The sequence below is a fragment of the Argiope bruennichi genome, chromosome 4 (assembly GCF_947563725.1).
Source record: "Argiope bruennichi chromosome 4, qqArgBrue1.1, whole genome shotgun sequence".
In the NCBI taxonomy this organism is placed as follows: Eukaryota; Metazoa; Arthropoda; class Arachnida; order Araneae; family Araneidae; genus Argiope; species Argiope bruennichi.
In genome coordinates this window covers 100462310-100486102 of record NC_079154.1, presented here as the reverse complement: position 1 = coordinate 100486102, position 23793 = coordinate 100462310, and the positions used below count along the sequence as shown (strand labels likewise).

The window sequence follows — 23793 nt, the reverse complement described above, 5'->3', positions numbered from 1 at the left end:
AATAAATGGAGATGTTATAGTGATATCGATTTTTTTTTTTTAAAAAATGCCCTCTTAGAAAACACATATATTTTTTTAATGTATATTCAGGATTTTATGGAAGTGGAAAACTTTCAACACAATGCTTTGCAGTTTGTAAAAAAGAGCTTTCTTTGGTTTGCTCCAAATTTTTCAATAGTTTTTAAGCATGAATTTTCTTTTACAAATGGAAATGTTGGATTTCGAAAATGTCTGAACATAAAAATTTAGGATTTTTTGGAACATGATATATCTTCTCCTCTTTGATTTGCAAATATCCTTCATTTCTGATTCTGTCTCCTGCGATTTTATACTCTTTTAAACATTCATTGTATATTCTATGTTCAATGAAAATTTAATTTTTCGGCTTCAAGGCACATGCATAATTTATTATTGATCATTAGTTGACGATTTCATGTTATCAGAAAGGGATCAAAATACTGGAAATTGCACAATATCATCATAATATTTACATAGTCCATTAACTTATAAGTCTGTGGATAAAAAAATTAAAGCAATCCTCTATGAAAAAGGAAGGTTATTATTTCAATGAATCACATTTTAAACCAATTCCTGACTGCAACATAATTTGTGTAAAAAAAAAAAAAAAAAAAATTAGTTACTCAAGAATAAAATGTATATAAATTAAAAGTTCTGTTTATAGTTATTTCTTTAGGAATAGTTTCAAAAAAGCTTTTATGGCTAAAATAGAGATTTGAAAAATTGTTTTGCATGCTATTTAAACGTTAAAAATTTCTAAAATCAAATTTTCTTGTTAGTTTGAGGAAGATTATCATGTTTATAATGTACATTTTTCAAAAAATTGTTCTTCATCTCTCTCTATGTTCTCGAACTAAGTGTTGCTTTATGTGAAGCCTCCTATTCATCACTTGTTTAAACTATTACTTCGGTCTCGTTTGGCATTGAGTGTGAGTTTCGGAATTGTTTATTTTCATTACTTTTTTTCGCCGAAAGATGGCTACTGCTGGTACAAGCAGTGGAATTATTAAACAAGGATCAGCATGGTTTCAACGAAAAGTAAATTTACGGCCTGTCCACAGAGGATGTCATCTAGTAACGGATGAACTATTAAAACAAATTCCAGAAGTATCTCAGTTTTCTGTTGGCCTTTTTCATGTTCAGAGTAAGAATTTCTGTGATCATTAAAATTGCATGGAAAGTGAAACCGAAATTCCGTTTTCTTTCCATAAAAAATAAAATCTGAAAAGCATTTTAAAAGGAAAAGTCAGTTATCACTGTTTTAGATATAGCATAATAATGTGTTATCATAGCATGATCTTATTTGTATTAGTTAAAATTTAATAGGTTAATTTAATATTTCTTGATCATAACAATGCATGTTATAGTGCCAGTAGTGCATTTTATATCAATGTAATATAATTATTTATTATAAAATAAAAATGTTGTATCATTTTCGTTCAATTTTATAACTTTCTTTTCCTTTTTTGTAGTTATGCATACATCAGCAAGTTTGGCATTGAATGAGGTAATATTTATTCTTACTCTTATACTTAAGTATTATTCTTATTTATCATGATGAAAGGAATCTTCATACTTTTGTAATAATTAAGTAAAAGTATGTTTTTTTAAAGATCTTTTTTTTTTGTGTAATAATTGGAAAAAAGTTATCCACATGTTCATATTTGATGTAGAACTGTATGTATGTACCTATTTTTGATATATAAAATCTTTTAAATATATGAGATATGTAGTGCATTAAAATCTCATTTCTCTGTATTTATCTCTATTGTAAAGAGTTGATTCATTTCATTATAAAATTTAGTAGAAAGTTAGAATTATATAGAATCACAATTTAAAAATGTAAATACATGAACATTTATATTTCTGTCTGAAACTCTCTTTTTATTAACAATGCTTTTGGTATTTTTTTTTATATTAAGTATAATTTAAGTGTTAATTAATGCCATTTACATTTTCCTCTAATTTACACCATTATTCATCCGATTCCTTGAAAAATGTAAGAGATGTAATATTAAACTATAAATCGTAAGATTTTTGACAAACATAAACATTTTAAAATCCTTATATCTGTCACTGTCTGAGAATATTTTTTCGGATACTGTGATATACGATAAAAAAAATTCATATTTTTCCTCTCAAATCATTCTCATATTTTTTCAAATTAGTGACTGTATTTACACTATAAATTATAAATGATTTTTTTTTCTTTCAGAATTGGGACCCACATGTTCGGTAAGAATCTCTTTCCTAAAAATTGCTGCCTTATTTATAAAAATGTTATAAATAAGGCTTCTCTTAATCTGTTATCATCTGAAATATGGCATTTTATAAAGGATTTTTGTGATTTATTTATTGATTGATTTTATATGAAGCTTTTTATTGTGTTTTTATATAATTGCTTTTTATTGTGCTAGTATTTTTCTGATTTCACAATTATTTTAAATATTAAAATTTAAAAAAAATTATTATTCAATATGGCTTTATAAAAGTCTTTAGATTTTATAGAATTATAGCTGATATGCTTATATAAATCATTTATAATTAGCTAAACTCAGATTTCACTTTTTTTTATTTATCATTTTTAATATTATCTATTTATATTTTATATGATTTCATTAATGTCGATTAACAATTTTAATATGGGAATAAAGCCTTGTTGGAAAATAGATATAATTTTGAAGCTGATACATTTCATAGAAATTATTGTTATCATTATTTTACCATATTTGCTTGCTCAATAAATGTTTCATTTTTTTAATGAAAAATGACCTGTACAGATTGCAGTTTCTTTTTTCTAAGTTTCTCTGTTTTCTATGTTCAGTGATTAATAATTTACAACAAATTTTAAGAAAATGAAATTACTATTGGAAATTGATTGTTGACATAATATTAAATTTTATTTCTAATAGAAGGGATGTATTTCCTTTGAATACTATTTTCTTGCAGAATATTAATTCACTATATTGTAAAATGTATAAATTTTTGTTTTATAATTGCCAAAATTGTTTTATAATTCAATCAATGTTATGAAAAAGTTTAATTGCATTTCTGATATTTATTTTTCTGAAGTCTTGTGACAGAAAGTAATTACATTTCTTCATTGAAACATAAATAATGCTGCTGCAATTGATAATCTGTAAACACCATGAATATAATTAATGCAACTAAAGTGGTTTTAAATTAATGAATAGAAATCTGTAGATATAACTTTTCAAATGATAAAATTATTTATATGTTGAGTATTACATAAATGAAGAGCATATATGAAAAATGTGTTCTGAAATTTGAATGGTAAATATAAGTAAAAACTGAGGAATTAATATTTTTTAAAAATGAAAGATTTAACTTTTTTAGCATGATATTCTTTGAAGATTTATATTTTTAAAATTATATTTTATCTTGATCTTTTTCAATATTTATGTTATAGAAATGTTTTAATAGCACTGATAATTAATTGATGTCATTATGTTTTCTGTTTTTTGAAATTGTGATTCAAGCTTTATAATATTTGTAACATTCAAATAGAAGGTCTAGTAATATTTAACCTTTATATAATTGTTTTATGGTGTTTTAATTGCTTATATAACTTGCTATTGGTGTTAAAAAATTTACTTGATCATTTATGCTTTTAGGGCAGACATGGAGATGTTTTTAACACAACTTGTACCTGAAGTAAGTAGATATAACAATTTGATTTTGAACAATAAAATAAAAATTATTATTATTTTTATATAAGCTTTTGAGACCACTGAGTCTTATTTAACCTTTTTGTATTCAGAGAGTGAAATGTAAATATTTTATAAATCTACAGAGAGTGAAATGTAAATATTTTATAAATCTACAGAGAGTGAAATGTAAACATTTTAAAAATCTAGTTAATTAATTTTTCTAAAAAATATTTTTCAGTCTACACCTTTTAAACATTCCTGTGAAGGTCCTGATGACATGGTGAGTAAAAATCTGTTTTTTAATATTTATTGAAAAATAAGAATACTGGAAATTATAATAAGCTTAATGGTTATGTACAAATATTTTTTTTTTAAAAATGATATAAAATGTTCATCTTGTAAAATTTTATTTACTCAAGTTGTTTGTGTATTTGAAAATTGTAAATAATTAATCATCTTTTCAAGTATTCCCTTGTATTTGTTTGTCTACAGGTATCTAATATATTGATTATCTATGTATGTATTTGATTATCTATGTATGTATTTAATAATGAATATTATATAATACCCTGCTTCTGATAAATGAATGAGTGACAATTCTTTTGTTATTAAAAAGTATTTTGTGAATATATATATGCAGAATTCTTTAAAATTATTCTTTTAAATGTTATCTTTGAATATCTTAATAGTCTGATTTTCATCATTCCCAATGTTTTTATGTAAGCTCAATTTCTGTAAGAATTTAAAAAAGTCCCTTATGAAGTCTGTAATTAGCAGCAAATTCTATATTTCATTGTTCTGGGGTAGTTAGTGGATTGTAGCCATCAGAAAGTTGTACTTATGCTCTATTGTATCATGAAGCTTTACAGCATAATTTAAATTATATATTTAGTTAATAAAGATTGATTTAATTATTAGTTAATAAAATAATTAGATTTTTTTTGTTAGGTTGTTGGAACATTTTGTCAAATAACAGTTAATATACAAGTATTAATTTTATTAAAATTTGAATTATTTGATTATATTTCATGAATTCCTTTCTTTTGTTTATAAAAGTTAAAAATTAGGAATTGAATAGTAATAAGAATCATGGACATGTAATGTTAAATTGCTATTTTCTTATTTATTTATTAGAAAAATCTATTAGTAGGTACAATACTTTTAGTTGATTTTTTATTTATCATTAAATTGCCCTTGTAACAGACAAACTGGAAGTCTGATGTGCTGTCTGAGAAAAAATTCACTGGCACAAACTAAGTTTTGCTATATCATATTTCAAATATATGCTTCGGAGTTTATAGGGGAGAAAAAAAGGAAGGAAGGCGGACTGAATGCAGAAAGTAAATTGATAAAATTACTTAATGTGTGTGTGTGTGTACACTTTAAATTTGTTCTATTTAAAGTGTATACACACATATATATTCAACTGTATCTGTATTTGAAAGAAGTCTATATTAAATTAGATAAATTTTCTCTTCATTTTTATTTATTTATTAACTGAATGCAACAATGCTTTGTTATTGCTGGAATTTAGATTAAATAAATGAGTACAATTGTAAATTTGATATCATTTATTGTATTAAGCTAAAATTAGATATTTACATATACATTATAAATTTTGTGTTTTGGATTACATAAATTGTAATTACTGTTTTTTTCAACTTCTTCATTGCAATGCTCTTAGATATACATTTTTACTAATTCCATTTGCATTATATTACATTTATACTTAGATATCTCTTGGCTTTCTTATTTGGAAGCATGCAATGTATAATTGTGCTTGAGATGAATATATATTTTAAAATTTCAATCTACATATATTTATTAGCTGAACTACAATCCATTAACTATCCTGGAACAACGAAATGCAGAATTTACTAATTACAGACTTCATAAGGGGCTTTTTTAAATTCCTACAGAAATTGCACTTACATAAAAACATTGGGAATGATTCATCTTGTAATAAATTTCACTTCCGAATGCTGAAATATATATATATATATATATACAATATAAATGAATTGCCATTCATTCAATGACAATGTCTCTTTGTTGATTTGTGTGCTTGCTTATTAAGGTTTCTGATTTAAAAAAAAAAAAAAAAATCTAAGGGCCTTATTTTTGCCTGTCATTATATTTTAACAATATCAAGAATGTTTTGATTTATATATATATATATATATATATATATATATATATATATATATATATATATATATATAATATATATTCAGTGAAGCATAATAACAAATTATGCCTCAGTGATATTCTGAATATGGTCAAAATATTATGATGGATCAAAGTGTGTGCACATATATCTGTTGGTTATACTACAGTCCAGACTTCTATCGGAACTACAGTTATAAAATTTAGTACAAATAGTTTCTGGATGGGAATATGCACATCAATTTTTTTAAAAAAATATTTTATTAAAAATATGCAAGATTATAGTATTTTTTCATAATAATATTTCAAAAAAATGAATCTTTTACATAATTGTAAATTAAAAATTTCCTTATTTTATGATATTAGTTTGCCATGACATTCTTTCTTGTAGTATTGCAATTTTTTTAAATATTGTTTTTGCATAATTTTAAACAATACAGTAATAATAATAATAATTTTATGACTATTTTTTACAAAAAAAAAAAAAAGTATTTTGCTTGTTTTGTCCTGAGTCATTATGTGAAATTTCTGAATATTGAAATAAATCTTTTGTTTTAAATACATATAAAATACAAAAGTCTTGATAATTAAATTAATATTTCCAATATATGTTTAATTATTTCATGCACACTGTTAAATTTATATATTACAATTTTCAATGAATAATTCTTAATGATATATCTAGAACACTTTTACAAAGTTATAATGCATTACATGAAATAAAAGGAATATAAAATTATTTTTTAAAAATCCTGAAAAATCTGTCTCACAGATAAATTTAAATTAACATATTAATCTGTCTATAACATGCAAAATTGCACTTTGTTATAATTTTATTAAAAACTATTTATGTGATATAAGACAGGATATATTATTTCTGAAAACTTTTGAAGACTTTAAATTTCTGATATGTTAAAATTCACCTTTCTTGTTTTTATTGACATGAAAGTGCTTATAATTTCATTGAAGTAATTTTATACTCAACAGAACTAAATTTTCTTTGAAGCTCGGAGATATAAAAATATACAAGTTTTATGAGATTTTAAGATAAGATAAGCTGTAAGATCTCTTGCCACTTGCATTTAATATTACTGTTGTCAAAAGTATCAGCTGAACTGCCTTACTTTATTGAAAAGTAAAGAAATTTGTAAAGGAGCATGTGTGATAAAAAATATTCAATTGCTGTTTGGTTATTATATCAACCATCTTAAATCATAGTATATATGCTTATTGCTTACAATGTCCCTAGTAGCTCCTTTTATTTCTAATGAAAATTATTTGTGATTTTTCACATTCAAAAGTGCTATTCCAAAAGATTAGTTGTTCAGAATAATGTTGGATGTTTTTTTTATTTTTTTCTTCTGAATTAATAGATGTTTAAATGATTGAAAATAAATATGATGTCTCAGGCTTATTTATATCTAGTTTGATGATGTATATCCCCCTCCCTCCCATCCCCTTTTGATCTTCCAAGTAGAATTATTTTCCATTCATCATTTTATCTCGAGGTGTATGTCTCATTTATATCATTTTCAGGAACTTAGTTTCTGTTAGTCTGTTTTACTGTCAAAAATATTTGAAGGAAGATTATGCATCATTCTTCAAATATTTTCTGGAACATATATTGAAATCTTATTGAAAGATTTTGAAATATATACATTCTTTAGTTATGCTTCTTTTGAGTATTCATTGCTTTTGTGAGAATTACTTTTCACATAAATCCAAAGAATTAAAATCTTTTCTCCTTTCTTTTCTTTTAAAAAAAGGATTTATATAATATTAGTTTTGTTATAATTTTTCTTTAACACATAAAATAACTCCATAAGCTAATAATTATAAGTTTTTAATAAACTCTTATTCTCAATTAGGAAAGCACATTGCCTTTGAAAGCTTTTAAGTTTCTTTCATTTTGGTGAAACTATTTTTTCTAATATGCTCTTATTCCCAAAAATTTTGGGAATAAGAGCATATTAGAAAATTTTCGGCTAAATATAATGCAAAATTACGGAATCAATTCATCACTTGAGTAACTGCATACAGGGCACTAACCCTGCCTTCCTAATTCTGATTACATCACTGATATATAAATGTGTGTGTTAAATGAGCCGCTCAGAAGCCAATGCTGTTAAGTCCATTTTTTGATATTTTCTGATTTTTGGAAATTTTGATGAAATAAATAATACTCTTCTTAGTTATTAAAGGATTTACTCATTGGTTACTTTTTTTAGGTAAGACAGCCCTTTTTTTAATAGCTTCTGAATATATTGTATAATAATTTCAGAAGCCATTGTGAATAAGTCCACCTTTTATCAATATTTTTTTACATAAACTTTGAAATAAAAATTAAATCATTCTTCTTCTTTCGATATTTATTGGTAACACTGAAAAACAAGAAATTCATAGTAACTGTAACCGTTACTTCTAATTAGAATTGTTTGAGTTTTATGCATGTGCGTCAAAACACAAAAATATTACATTGAATATTATTGTGTTATCAAAAACATTAAATAAATTTTCTTTAATAACTGTAAAAACTCTGACTTTCTAAAATAATAAAAAAAGATTTATTGTAAGGGTATAAAAACTAAAAATGTCAATGGAAATAGAACACAGTGAAAGTGAAAGTGATATGATATTTTATCCTAATTCAAGGAGAGTATTGATTCTGATACATCGTCAGATAACGAAGATATAGAAAATAATCAAAATAACGGAAAAGTTGGTAGAAAACGCAGCAGGAATCCTGGGAAATGGTCTAGAATTGTTGAGAAACAAAAAAGGATACAAGGTAAATAATATCAAAATAGAAATAAAAGAATAATTCCTGCAAAGAAATTTGATAATAAACCTTGTAACTGTTTACGACTTTGTAATCGCAAGATAACCTTTTATCAAAGAAAACAGGCGATGAAATTTTTTTACAAGCTTAATGATCATCATAAGCAAAATATTTTTTTTAAGTGGGTTAATTAGAGTTCATGCTATCAAAAGACAACGACCCAGGAATAACACCAAAGGACCAAGATCTCAGTCTATTGAATATTTTATTAGACTTAACGGCCAAGATGTTGGTGTTTGCAAAAAATATTTTATAGAAACATATCAAATAAGTAACGGGCGACTATATAATTGCTGTTCAAAGGAAGATCTGAAGGACCACCGGAGGCAACATATTCCAGGTAACAAAATAGATGATTCCCATGTAAGAAAACATATAAGTTCCTTTCCTGCTATTTCAAGCCATTATACAAGACGTCATAATCCCAGACGCAGATACTTAAATTCAGACCTTTCTATTGCAAAAATGTATAACCTGTATGTCGAACAATGTAATGAAGAGCAAATTGTCCCAGTAAAGGAAAAGTTTTATTACCATATATTTTCGACAAAATTTAACTTACATTTTAAGCAACCTTCAAAAGATACTTGTGCAAAATGTGATTATTTGGTAATAAAAAAACAATCTACAGTAGATGAAGAAAAAAATGCAGCTGAAGTTGAACATGACGAACACTTGCTGAATGCAGAAATTGCCCGTAATAGTATGGCTAATGATCGATTAAGAGCTTCAGACGAAATATACGTGTTTAGTTTTGATTTAGAAAAAGCATTAACATTTCCGAAACTATCCACATCAGTGGCTTATTACAAGAGAAACTTATATGTATACAATCTTGGTTGCCATGATTTAAAGACTAACGAGGGCTACATGTATGTTTGGCCTATAACCCAAGCATCACGGGGTTCACAAGAAGTGTCATCGTGTTTAACTAAACACATTAAATTGTACGCAAAGGATTTTCAAAAATTATAATGTATTCAGATTCTTGTTCAGGACTGAATCGAAATATAAAAACTGTGTTAAGTTTACTGAAATTGGTTCAGAGTGAAGATATAAAAGCTGAATCAATTGAGCTTAAATTTTTATTAAGTGGGCACAGTTATTTGCCCAATGATGCTGATTTTGCAGTTATAGAAGCTTATGCAAAAAAAAATTCTGTATATTTATAACCCTAGTGACTGGTATCATATAATACAAAATAGTAAAAGAAAGAACCCTTTCAGAGTTGTCGAAATGAATCCACACGAATTTCTTTACACAAAACCATTGGAAGAAGCTGTTACCAACAGAAAAAAATCAACAAGTGGACTAACAGTCAATTGGCTTAATATGAGATGGATAAAATTGGAAAGGTCAAACCCAAGCAGCATTAAGTTCAAATATAATTTTGACGAGGATGATACCTTTCATGTAATTGATATAAAAAACAAAACAAAAATAGGTAGGCCAGTAAATTTTAAAAATATAACTCAACCTATATTATATCCTAATGGCAGAACAATTTCAAGAGAAACAAAAAAAGACATCATGTCTTTATTAAAGTATATACCTCCAATTAAACACGACTTTTACAGGACATTAAGGACAACACGTGGCGATCAAGATTTACATTTAAATAACTCGGAAGAAAATGATGTTTGTTATGATGAATAAACATAAAACTTATGACTATAAATGTTATTTTATTATTTTTACATAAATTTCCTATCTTTTTCAGCTGCCAAAAGGAATAATTCCTAAAATTTTTAAGATGCTGTCATTATTTCAATAAATACTTACGTTTTTATTTACACATCCTGTAGATATCTTGTTTTTTGCAGAGTTTACACCTCGAAAAAAGACTTTATACACTTTTCTAATTAAATTAATAAACCAAGAATTTTAAAAACTAATGTATCAAAAAACATTAATTTCCTCAATTTCTGTGTTTTGGACTTAACCGCATTGGCTTCTGAGCGGCTCAAATAAGTATTTCATAGCAAGTAGACTTGACAATTTACAAACAGAAAACATTTCATTTTCTTCTTCATTGAAATATTTTCTTCTCATTCCAGCCTGCTCATATAAAAGCATGTTTCTTGGGCTCTAGTTTAACAATACCGATTACTGATGGGCAGTTAAATCTTGGCACATGGCAAGGTATTTGGTTATGTGAACATAGAAACAGAGCAGGTCAGTATATTTTTTTAATTGGCATTTTAATTCAGTAAATATTTTAGTTTGATATGGATAGTACTAAGTTGATATAATTTTATAAATCAACAAATAAACATATTTTTTCTGTTTATTTCTGTTATTGTGTATGCTGTAGACTATCAATAAATTAGATCCTATTACCTATGAGGTTTTCAGAAGGTGAAGTGAAGAGTGATTAAGGGGGGGAAAAAAGTTGCTGTAATAGCTATCTAGGCTTTATGTAAAATAATAGTGTTTTGAATTATAATTTGTAACATCTGCTATACATGATTTACTCTTTTGTGTAATTTGTTTTCAATATTTTTTGCAATTAGGATAAGTTTTATTATTAAAATTCATTTTTAAAAATTACCTACTAATCAATCCTTCAGTATTGTTGTCTGTTATTTGCTGTAATAGGTTTGATGAATTCTCCATTCTGGTGCTTGTTTTGACCAGCTTTTATAACTCTCTGAATTCTATGTAAATAGAGTAATAATTTGCTTATATCCTCTCCCACATTATATCTGGATAAGGGAAGTACACCAATTTGTGGAATAAAATATTTTCCCAAGCCCTTTTTGAGTATGGAGAAATCTTTGCAAAGACTGAAAGAAATTTTATGTGCATTAGCTTTTTTTCAGTTGTTCTCAATCTTTTCATTGTAATTCAGAAATTTCCTTATAAAAGATTGTAGATTTGAAATAGGAATTAATATAATGATTCAGTTCCTATCTATAATTAAAATTTAACTGACATTTTTAGGAAATGTTCATTTACTTAACTTCAGAGTGTTAGTATTTTAATCCTTTATATTCTATGAAATCTTTCTTTAGATTGATTACAAATAATTGAAATATTTTTACTAATTTATAGGGATTTATTTTTCTGCTTAAAACTAATTTCCACAGACATGAAGAATTATGTAGTAAAGCAAAATTTGTTATTTAAGTATATCTGTAACATTATCATTGAAAAAGAAAGGAAAAAAAAAAGTTTTTGTGGATTAATGAGATAAATAGAAAAAAATATCCTTTATAGGTTCAGTTTTTTAAAAACTTAATGTAAAGTTTCTTTTTAAATACAAACAGTCAGTTGTCTGTTATTATTGTTCATCATAGAAAGATATCAAATAGTTATGAGTACTGCAAAGCAAGTTTTTTCATGTCTTCTTTCAGTTCTATATTAATATTCATCATTTTGTTTATAAATTGTACATTTACAATACTTTCCAATATTGTTGAAAATCATTGGTTCTAATTTTTGTTGGAATTTTTTAAAATTTAAAATATTCCTGTACCCCTTAAAGTTGATTAATTTCTTTGAATCAATTTAATGAAAATGGATTATCTAAAACTGTTAAGTAATACTAATACACTTATATGACCTGTGGTGACCAGTGTTTTATATCATATTTAAATTTTCATTTCAGTATATCTAACATTAAGTAAATATGTTCAATTAAATAAATAGTAATGGAATCCTTTTATTAATTATCATATTGGATTTTCATATACTAACTAAGGAAAAAAAAAACCCTCTAAAATTATGTAGTTAATATTAAACAATAACCATATTACTTGCAAGTTTTTGATTACTAAAACAATTTGATAGTATTAAACAATTGCAATTCATTAGTGTTTCTGTTCTCCATCATTCTCATACCTGCTAAATTACATATTTCTTTGAATATATTCTTTGCATATTTCTGTGAATTATATTAAAATGATAAGATTTTATTATTTCATTATTAAATTGGAATAAAATAATATTTCATCTTCCTTTTAAATTTAGTTGTGTCTACAATATTTTCCTTTTACTCTCTTAGTGAAATGAATCATTTTTCCAGGTTCACGCAAAGTTATTGTTACAATCAATGGTGTACTGCAGGAATAAAAAAAAAAATTCAGTTGATGTTTGTGTATTCCAATATCGGAAACATGGGATTTTCCTGGAAGTGAATGATGTTATTTTGTTTGCTAAGCTATCAACTCTTTTTTATAAAAGTTAATTATACTCTCCATTTATAATTGTACAAATAGATTATTTGTACAGTATTTTGCTACATAAAAATGAAAGCATCTTCCTATATAAATGAATACAAATATTGTATTTAATAAATAGTTATAGTACTTGTTTAAATGTGCACTTATTAAAACATTTTAATTGCATTTTGCTGGAGAAGTTTGTTACATCTGTTGAACCTATTATGACATGCACATATCACATTTTGTTATCAAAGAATTAAATTTATTGATAATTTTACAGGAAATGTTGAAGTAAATGAATGTGCCAAAGATATTGCATCTTCCAAATGGTATTGTTTCTAACTTGCTAAATAATTAAACTTCAATATAAATTCCCTTAATTTTTATTTTTTTAGTTTTGATATTTTGAAAATGAACCAGTGCATTAAAATTTTTGTTTTATTCATATATCATTTTGTAGAAAAATGAGTGACATGTGATAACATATGATGGTTTTAGTATATAAAAAAATTAATATTATTTAATGGGAAAAAAAGTGGATTTTCAAATAATCTGAAATTATTTTTAATTTTTAACTTCAGTGAAAAGCACTCAATGTAATTGGTTGCTTTTAAATTGCATGGGATGAAATTTTTTTTGTTTAGTTCTTGTAATTCATACTTGTTAATTTTTAATGTATCACTCATGTCTAATTATGTTGCCATTTGATTTACTATAATGTTCTACTTTTAGTATTGATTTTTTGACAAAACGTCTGATTGTTATGAAAGTTATTCTTATATCTAAAACGATCTGCACTATGTTCATTTCTCAACTACTTTATAGTAAATGTGTTTTATTTCATATTTAAACAAGCAATAATCTTTTATAATCTTTTAAAGTAGGAATAATTATAGTTATTCCAGTGTTTTTTTTTAATGTATAGAGATTCTTTTAATTGTAATTAAGAGTAGTCATATATAACTAAAATAATATAAATCTGTAAGTCACTGCTCTGTACAAATGTCATATATTTTGGCAGCATTAATTTTTTTACAAATTCATTTGTTTAAACGTTTATTACTGAATTAAAGTTTTAAAGTTTATTAATGAGTTAAAATTAATGAATAATTATTATTCCTAGTTAACATTGTGCATTATGCATTGAATCTGTTTTTTATGTTATTTATTCAAAATTATCTGTTTTGTTCAAACAAATATTAACTTTTAATAAAGATAATTTAAAAAAAATGCATAATGACTAAATTATTTGTAGAATCTGCTATTTTTTTTTTTTTGACAAACTGGTATCATAATTTGTTTAAAAGAACATGTTTCCAATTCACTGTTATTCTTTTTCACCCAGTATTTCTTACCATAATGCTACAAAAATAAATATGATAAGAATTTTTTTAAAAATATATTATTACTTTTTAATTATATTATGATTATTTGACTTAAAAATATAGCTTGGAAGTCAGGAATAATTATTCCTAAAAATAAATATAATTTAACAAAGTTTTGTTACATTTATAAAAAAAAATCGTTTGAAAGTGGCCAATTTTTATATACCCTTTTATGTTTTTTATCAAAATTTGAAAAGGAAAAAAGTAATTTTTTTATTTACAGTTCCAATTATTGAAATTACAGTCAATTTACTAAATATTATAAGTAAATTGTATGATAATAATATAATGGTATTTACATCAGTTGCATTTATTAAAGTTTAAAGTCTTTGTATTATATTAAATGCATCCAGTGTAGTTTATAAATTGATTTGTTCTCACTATTTTTAAGTGGAAAATAATACTAAAGGTACCATTTTTTAATCCATAACTCTCAGTGTGCAGTCTGGTTCTTGTGGGTGATGATTGGTCAGAGCTGGATTTTTGTTTGAAATGCAAACATTATATTAACTGCTCAAACTTAATTTTTATCTTTTGATGTATGGAAGCAATTGTTATGAACTTGCTGTTGTATATATGTAAATAAAAATATGTTGTAAAATATTTATCTAATAGAGTAGTTGAGCAAAATGTTAAAAAAAAAATTGTATTATGATTTTTTTGATTTAGTTATCCCATGTTATTAATATTTTAAACTAGATCTCTTTTAAAGGTAATCTTTTTGATACAATTAATTTTGCAATTTTTTTAAGATTTCTAAATATATAGATTTTTTTATTGCTGAAAATTTAATTTAGCATTTAACCCCTTAACTGTGATGCAGAAACGTGTTTTATGCTTCAAATGGCAGAATTTTGCAACTATTGATTTAAAATGAAGTCATTTACAGACAAATTAATATTATGTGTGATCCATAAGCATGTGTTTTGTTCCATCTGCTTGTGGTTGAATCAATACAACATTTTCTCAAAATTGAAGATGGCACTTAATTAAATAGCTGTGAAACTTATACAGTTAAGGAGTTAAAAAAAAAGTGAGATTATTTAGAATACGTGTAACAGTAGTTTATTGTTTTGCGTGTGTGTTTTGCTATAAAATTGAAGTTTCCTATTTTGAGTTTTTAAATTAACCAATTTACTGTTATTGCACTATTCCATACCAGCAGGACAGAAATGAGGTGAAAAATTTCTTTATAAAATTAAAAGATCATCTCCCCCCCCCCTAATTTTAGGTATACTAATTTATTTATGTTTCATTATTATTTCACTATGATAATTTCTAAAATAAAATCAGATTTATTAATTGTTAATAAATAAATATTTAATCCTTTTGTGAAAATGCTTGTGTGATTAAGAATATGATGTCAAGTAGTAATAAATATTTTATCTATTGATTATTGTATTTTAAATGCTGATAAACTTTATATCATTTAGATCTTGATATCTTTTTTTCAAAAAAAAATCAGTGAATAATATGAAATGGAAAAACAATGTAGATGCGAGAAAATTATTGATAATAAATTGACAAGTCACTAATAATTTTTTATTTCGAAGTGTATGAAATTTTGTGATTAAATATCACAAAATATCTTGTCATAATATTTCAGTTTTTGTTATATTATTACTTATTATAATTTTTACATTTAAAAAAATTTGAAGCATCATCCAATTTAAAAATAAATTATACTTTAATGGATTGAAATTACTATTCTTGTTGCCAATAAATAATTTATTATTTTGTAGATTTCAAATTTTAATTTTTCCAGTGAAAAACTATTCTAACTCTTGAGTTTAACTTCAATATTTTCAAGATTTGCTACAGTTTCTGTTTTCAAGATTATGGTTATGCTTGATAGCAGTCTTGAATTTATAATTGATGTTTTGAATGATAAAGATCATTATATATAGTAAGTACAAATTTCCTAACTTCCTTTAATGCAAAAATTTTCATTTAGACTCTGCTTACAATTCAGTTGTGATCCCCCCCTGTTTCTTTTTTATATTAAGAAGTGTGTTACTTTTGCTGTATAATTTTTCTTAATTAAGAGCTGGCTGAGTTTTTCTGTTTTTCTGATTTTTTATTTCATTATGATAAGTGAAAAATAATGGATATTCATTCTGTTGGTGGGAAAATTAAAGATAATAATGTTTGCATCACAAATTTGGTTATAAATCAAAAGTATGTCTATTTTTATGGGTCAATGTATTATTTTTTTATAAAAAAATTATTCAGTGTAAAAAGAAGTGCTTTAAAATGTCAATAAAGCATATAAATGAATAGAGTATATCATGGTTATTGACTATTGTGTATATTAATTATAAAGGTATCTTGAATAATTTCATTAAAAAAATTTGATTTGTTTTAGTAAACATTTTAAATTTTATTGTAATGTTTTAATGCAAATCAGTGAAAAGTTTTCAGTGTATTTATAAATTGTAATTAATATTTTTTAAAGAATTGTGTTGTGGTGTTCTCATATATCAATACTGCATTTTGAATGAGCATTAATGTGATGTTATGAAGTGCTTTTATACCTAGAGGCATGTTTAAGACATTACTTACTGTGAATGTGCCAGAAAAAGAAAACTAATTTTCTTATAGCCACTTGGAAGGTTCATCTGATAATATATAATTTTTAATATTATAGATTATAACAAAGCTTCTTAAAAAAACAGTATTAAAGAGCTGAAGACCAATGTTTGTAAATATGATGTATATGTATGTAACAAGTTAATTTAGTCAAAATGTATTGTGTTCTACGCATTTTAAGATTTTCATTCAATAATAATAAAATCATTTTGTTAATACTTGGTAGAAATGCTCAAAATAATATTCTTTTTGTTATGCATCAGCTTCAATAATTTAATTTTGGACATTTTGAAAGTTACCTAATTGTCCTGTCTAAGAATTTATTTTATTTAAATAAAGTTGACATATGTAAAACATTGAGTTTTTCTTGTCATCTTAAAATATGTGTCAGTGTGTTGCAATTTTAATAATGTGCATGCTGTAAGCCCAGTTTTTTTTTTTTTTTAAATCTAGTTTATTAGAATTTGTAGGAGGCATTTCTTTGCATATGTATATATTTTTCTTTTTTATCTGATATTCCATTGTTAATTGGGCTTTTATAAAAGTGGCTTGCTTAAGTACTTGTTTTTAAAATGTATGGATCGAGTTTGAAAAATTATCACTGCCATATGTAATTACAGTTAGTGTAAAAATTTCTATCATGCAAGATATTTTTATGCACATTGTGCATATTGCACTCTTTCAAACTTTTAACAATATAATAGTTTTTCCTTGGGTAGACTATTATTCATAGCAATAAATATTTTTTTATTAAGTATTTAGCTAGTAATAGTTTCTGCACTTTGTTGTTAACGTTTATATAATTTTTCAACTAATATAGCATTGTTGTTGTTAGTATATTATAAATAATTTTCTTTATTTTTATATTTTTAGTATATATAATATATTTTAAAGAATGTATAAAAACCATTTAGTAGAAAGTTGAGTGAAAAATATAATTGTTAGGAAACTGATATCACAGTTTTTCTGCTCTATAAGATATATATTCATTTTGGATTAGAAAGAAATTTTTCAGTATAAAAGATATTTACGTTATCATTATTCATATTATATATAAACAGTTTTGATGAAAATGTGATAAATTATTCTATAAAATTTACAGGCATCTGTACCATAATATTTCATACAGTGATTGTAACTGAAGTTGTTATTAACTTGGAAACTATGCATGGTATTAGATTGCTCATTTTACTGTTTTTATTGTTGGAAATATTCATAGTTGTATTTTTTTTTTTGTTAAATCTAGAAATAAACTTATTGGCATTTATGTACCTGTATAGTTCATTTTTATCTCAGCATAAATGCACATTTTGAAAAAAAAAATCTTGGGAAAAGACAATTCTTTTAATAGCATTTTTTTTAAAGTGAACTTTTCATTCCTTCCTTTTTAATACAAGGTTTTAAAAAAATGTATACTGCTATATTGATTGTGAGATGTAATATGCCTGATGTAAAAATTGTTCTAAAATCTCTGTAGGTTATATTGCATGTTCTTGAGTATTAGATGCTCAGTCAGAAAGAGTTCTTCAAAATTTGAATTACATTTTTGATACTTAAAAATATTCGAAATAATAATGCTTTTCTCAATTACTTTGGAGCATGTTTTTTGGATTATAAACTATTTTTATGTTACTTAAAAACATAGTTTTATAGTGTTAACAATTTTGCTGCTGTGCAAAAAAATTTTTATGCACTTAATATATATGTTAGCATTAAAGTGTATAATTCAGTTATTTTATAGAATAACTAAGTATTTCATGAAATAACTAGACAAGTCAGTTAAAGTATATAAAATTATTGAATTCTACGATTTAACTATGTATTGTATAGAATAACGATTGCTCATTGAAGTATAAAATACGGCATTTGAAAGTTCTTTAAACTAGTTCTAGCTGCTTGTAGTCAGCTTTGAACTGCTTACAGCTGCTTTGCAATGAGGTGCGTATTGTTTGACAATGGATTCTAAAACTCTCCACGCTTTTGCGCATACATTAGGATAGGTTTAATTCAACAAAACAGGGGTGAGAGGAAAGATGAAATAAGGGGATGTTTACATTTAATAATAAAATAAACTCGGATTACTCGCAGACTGAATTAAAATAATACGGTCAGAAAGGACACGATATTCACATACACATGAAAAAAAAAAAGAACAAAAAAGTATCTAATAAGGTGAAAATCAAGGTCAAAGAAGGACGAAGATTTCTGGAAATGCTCTCATCCTTCCGCGTCTCTCCCCTTATTGATATAGAATTGTCCAAAAGTAGTCATCTCGGAATACTGAAATGATCAGTACGTTTCATTCCATTGTTTTTTGACATAGAATTTAGACAGTCTATTTATGTTAGCATTTTACATTTTGGATTAACAAATATTTTTGCAACCTGTTTTCAAGCAGTGACTTCTGTAGTTATTATGCTTCAGTTCTTTTAGCTATTTATGATCAATTAATTTATAAAATAACTGTGAAATTGCTGATTTTTAACTTTACTGGTCTATCATTAGTTATTTCATAGAATAACTAGGTAAAGTATGAAATTTTTCATCTATTATTTACTTCAACTGACTTGTCTAGTTATTTCATGAAATACTTAGCTATTCTATGAAATAACTGAATTATACACTTTAACTGGAATATTTAAACATTGAATAATCAATGTGAATATTTCAATATCTCATACGACTAAACAAAAATTAACATTAGATTTTTATTTTCTTAGATGCGAAGTATGTAAAGATGTAGCCAGAAAATACAAAACTCCCAAGTTTCAACTCTCCCTGAACCCTAAAAACACATTTTTGGAATTGTCTGTTTACCGGTGAATAGATTCATTTAGTTCAAAAATGTTTTGAACTAAATGAATAAATTTTGATATGCGGTCTAAAATATATCAAATTTGTATATTTCTAGACAAATCTGAACGAAATCCATATAGAGGAAATTTGTCTGAGAAAAAATGAACATAATTAAATATAATGTACAGAATTAGATGGATAAAATTTGGTACAAAATTTTAGCATCTAAATTGTTGATTCGTATCAAATTTTGAATGAAATCCGTTAACCATATTAATAATTTGTAATTCTGTGTAGTTACGGGCATGAAAGCACAATAACTGAAAAACACAACTGCTTAGATAAATTAATTTTGGTATGTTATTTTAGTGCTGCAATTGTACTTTGGAGTCAAATTATTTCTTTCAATCGGATAGCAATAAAGTGCCCCAAATGCTCTCTCGATTTTCTTCACTATGTTACAAGGCACAAAAACCCTCACGTGTGGGACTTTGAAAATAAAAATCTGAACAATCGTGGCACCTACGGTCTTGTCCAAAATCCGCAGTTTTTATTCTGGTATCAGGATTTTAACATATTTATTTGAGAGTATCGGAGAAAATTTCAAGGAGATCACTTTCTCAGGTTTTATTTTATTGCAATGCATATAGTGCAGTGAATTTTTAACGAGATAATGTTTTCCGATTTTTCTTTAAATTGCGCGATATAAAAACCGTTGCAGACAAAATAAATAACATATTTTAGCATACGTTTGGCTGAGAAGAAGGGACCTTTGAAATTTAACTTCGATTTATTTCACTGCGGGAGTCATAATTTGTACAGATAAAAAGTGTAAGAGATACGTCGGTCCACATCGCGACGCAAGAGTGAAAGGGACCACAATTTTTCCCTTCAGTAATTTTACAATGAGATTTTGATAGGGATTTATTTAACACATGTAAACTTAGGAAAGAGAATTTTAAGTATTTTTAAAAAATTGTAAGCCTTAGGAATTTTTTAAATCTTTCTTTTCAGAGAGTGAGAAAATGCTAAAGTCGTCAATTTTCTAGAACGCATGTTAAAAATAATTAAATGAAAGTGGAAATTGTACCAGATAATAAAAGAACATTTTATAATGAAGTTAATATGCACTAAATTAAGATAAAAATTAGGAAATTAATTAGGATTTAAATTAGATTAAGATATATCTAATTTAAGGAGGGAGAACATTTCCCCGATTTGTACGACTGTTAATTGAATATATTTTATAAACAAAATGTGCGTAAGCAATGTGTGGTAAAAATAATGCAAAAAATACTGAAAAACCGGCTATCTGATGTGTCATGGTAGCACAGAGAAAAATGAAAAACATAATGTGTTATATATCAATTAATGATGAAGTTTCAGAACGAATCCTAAGTAAACAATGGAGTAATAGCGGTTATAATGAATATAAATGCTAATTCATAACTACATGTATAAATTAATAGGAATCGCAGTACACGAGCGTTACCATTACGCGTCTTACTTCCGTATAAGCCTATCACGTATCTTGACTTTTATGCACATTTTCGCCATACTCGCACACACAACACGTCTGAATGTTATTTTACATGAATAGGTTAAACGGAAGAAATCAGTTAATTATAAGCATAAATTAATTTATAATTAGAGAATTAAGCGTACTTTGTGTTGATTGTGACTGTCTTTTTTGAGATTTTCATTTTTGGAGTCGATGGATGTAGAGTTAGAAATTTGTGGGATGTCTGCAGAGTCATTTGTTGCCCTTCTCATTTGATTAGGGTTAAAATGGCTATGTCCATTGCTCTAATGTTTATTTAACTTCAAAATGGACGTTAATTTAGCAAATTCAATGAATAAAATTCAAGTGGTATAGTGGAAATGAAACAATGTTGAATCTCTGTGGTACTCTTGGCAACAGGGGGTGGTTATAAGGTGAGAAACAGAAAGGAGTGGGTGGTAGGGAAAATAAGCAAAGAATCGCTTCACGCTAACATACTTTTGCGTTTAAAATATATATTTGTTTTTATCTATGTAGTCAATCAAAAATTTAATTGCTTGCATGCTAGTTAATTATTTCGTAAAAATTTTCTGTGAAGGGCTATTTGGATGAAACTTTGTAGCAACCCAACAGATATTTATCTGTATTAAGTGGCATTATGGTTTTAATGCAGCAATTTCAGTTTGTCTGAAAATTAGTCGTAAACACATCTCGGCAGTTGGAAATGGCATCAAAAGTGGAAATGTGCGCAGTAATTACACTGAAATTTATCAACAATTGTATATACCCAACTAGCACAGAAAAATCGGCCGATATTGAACTTTGAGTATTGTAGAATGTTGGATGGCGCATTCCACAGCTTTGGCGTGTATTGGCAAAGAACATGTATGAATGGTTGGAAATTCTCTTAACCCTGTAAAGAAAGTCCCTCTCCTCTCTTGGGTATTATGATTGTAAATTACATTCGATTTTAATTTTTGGTTTTATTTCAAATTTATTTGCAGCTTTTTTATGTCATCAACATATCCTGTACCAACAGCGTATCATTTTGCGCAAGCACTTGTAAAACAGTACCATTGATTTTGGTTGACTGAAAACGTTGGATTGCAGTCATTCAAAGATAATATTTTGAAAGCAACAAAAGTATCAGAGTATGTAATTAATTTTTTTTATACTTTCTTTGATCATTAACGACTTATTACAATAAATTGTGAGAATAATCATTTTGTCTTGGTGAACATATGCTGAAAATGCAATTTCGCGTCAAGTTATCTCTAAGTGGTACAACATGTTCGAGAATGGACATGTTGACAATTCTCAGTATAAGGGGTGATTATCAAATACGAAAAATTTTGAGATCAATGGTTGCATGAATTATTTTAGACGGATTTCTTGTTGTTATGTTTGTTGTTTCTTATGGCACTTGCCATGGACAAGCCCGCTGTTACGAAGACAGCGATTTTAAGCCGGAGGGGGAGCGTCTCTTGTTTTTATAGTAGCGCCATCTAGGGCCATCTAGAGAACGTCTTAGGTACACACACGTCCTAACCCTTTTTACGGGGCGGATTTCATTCACTCATCCACAGATCGTAATTTAGACCTGAATCGGAGAACGATCACCCATGATCCAGTACCCCCAGCGGTATTACTTTTGACTTGGACATTTTGTGACCACGACAGATTTATACGCGCGTCAGCCACCAAGCACGCGGGGAATCTTCGGCGGCGGGGTTCGAACTCGCAACCTAAGGGACGCGAATCCAATGATCTACCGACCAGGCTATCCCGGCCTATTTCTTTGCCGAAAGCATTGAAAAACTTGTGTAACGTTCGACAAAAGTTTAAATAATGGAAATAATGACATCCAAAAATAGATTTTGCATGGAGCTTTAGAATGCAAGTACAGTTATTGTAAAATTTCGTCCCTGTTTTATTTTCTTAAATTGTGCATAATATCTGTTTTCATCGTTTGCAAAGTACCAGCCATTAAGATGTTGTAGTGCACTGCGACTGTCCGATAAATTCCTTACTTCCCCAAAGTCACAATCATAAGATATGACAGCATCAAGTCCTACGTTAATCGCAATTAACTCACTCCTGGGGACAGAGCAAGTGTCAAGGTTTCATTGCTTTATTGTAATCTTAAGGCGTGGGGATCCTATTATAAATACTGTTGCCAGTAAGATCTTCTGTACGACTACCATCAGTATAGACCTGTACTGCATCTTTAGGAATGCAACCAATAATTTTAGAGTCAGCTGTCTAAGATGGTCTTCATGGTGAGTTTGTTTGTTTGCAGTGGATTTCAGATCAATGTGGAAGAAAACTCTCAGTAGTCTCTCTGAGGGATCAATGAAGGATCTTAAAAATAGACGTTCTATGTCCCGAGAGATCATATTTTTTGTTTCTGTCAAGCTAAAAGGGCTGTATTTCTTGAGTCTTTGATTGATGTGCCATGTGTGCAGATACAAAGAAGTACCATGTTGGGGACCGTAGCTGTATATTTTATTGAAGTACTTAACTAATTTGGCTCTTATTCTAATATGTAGGGGCTGTAAGTTGATCTCGAACAGGGCTATACCAAAAGGCCAGCTATTTCTGAGTCCGAGAATAATTCGAGCGGCACTCAGTCGTACACGCTCTAGTTTCTGAAGATTTGTTT

General features: G+C 26.6%; 1 protein-coding gene across 1 annotated transcript; it reads left to right on the top strand.

Moving 5' to 3' along the window:
• Window positions 1-969: 969 nt before the first annotated feature.
• Window positions 970-13722, top strand: LOC129966033 (UPF0047 protein YjbQ-like). Its single transcript, XM_056080380.1, has 7 exons — window positions 970-1162; window positions 1491-1525; window positions 2234-2253; window positions 3654-3693; window positions 3928-3969; window positions 10752-10869; window positions 12722-13722. The coding sequence occupies exons 1-7, from the start codon at window positions 994-996 to the stop codon at window positions 12766-12768; spliced, it is 471 nt and encodes a 156-aa protein (XP_055936355.1). The 5' UTR covers window positions 970-993; the 3' UTR covers window positions 12769-13722.
• The last annotated feature ends 10071 nt before the right edge of the window (window positions 13723-23793 follow it).

What these genes read in the sequence shown, in the direction of transcription:
- LOC129966033 (XM_056080380.1), top strand. Translation starts at nt 994, where the DNA reads ATGGCTACTGCTGGTACAAGCAGTGGAATTATTAAACAAGGATCAGCA. An exon ending in AATTGGGACCCACATGTTCG is followed by an intron (nt 2,254 to 3,653) that starts GTAAGAATCTCT and finishes TTATGCTTTTAG; the next exon opens with GGCAGACATGGAGATGTTTT. An exon ending in TAACACAACTTGTACCTGAA is followed by an intron (nt 3,694 to 3,927) that starts GTAAGTAGATAT and finishes AATATTTTTCAG; the next exon opens with TCTACACCTTTTAAACATTC.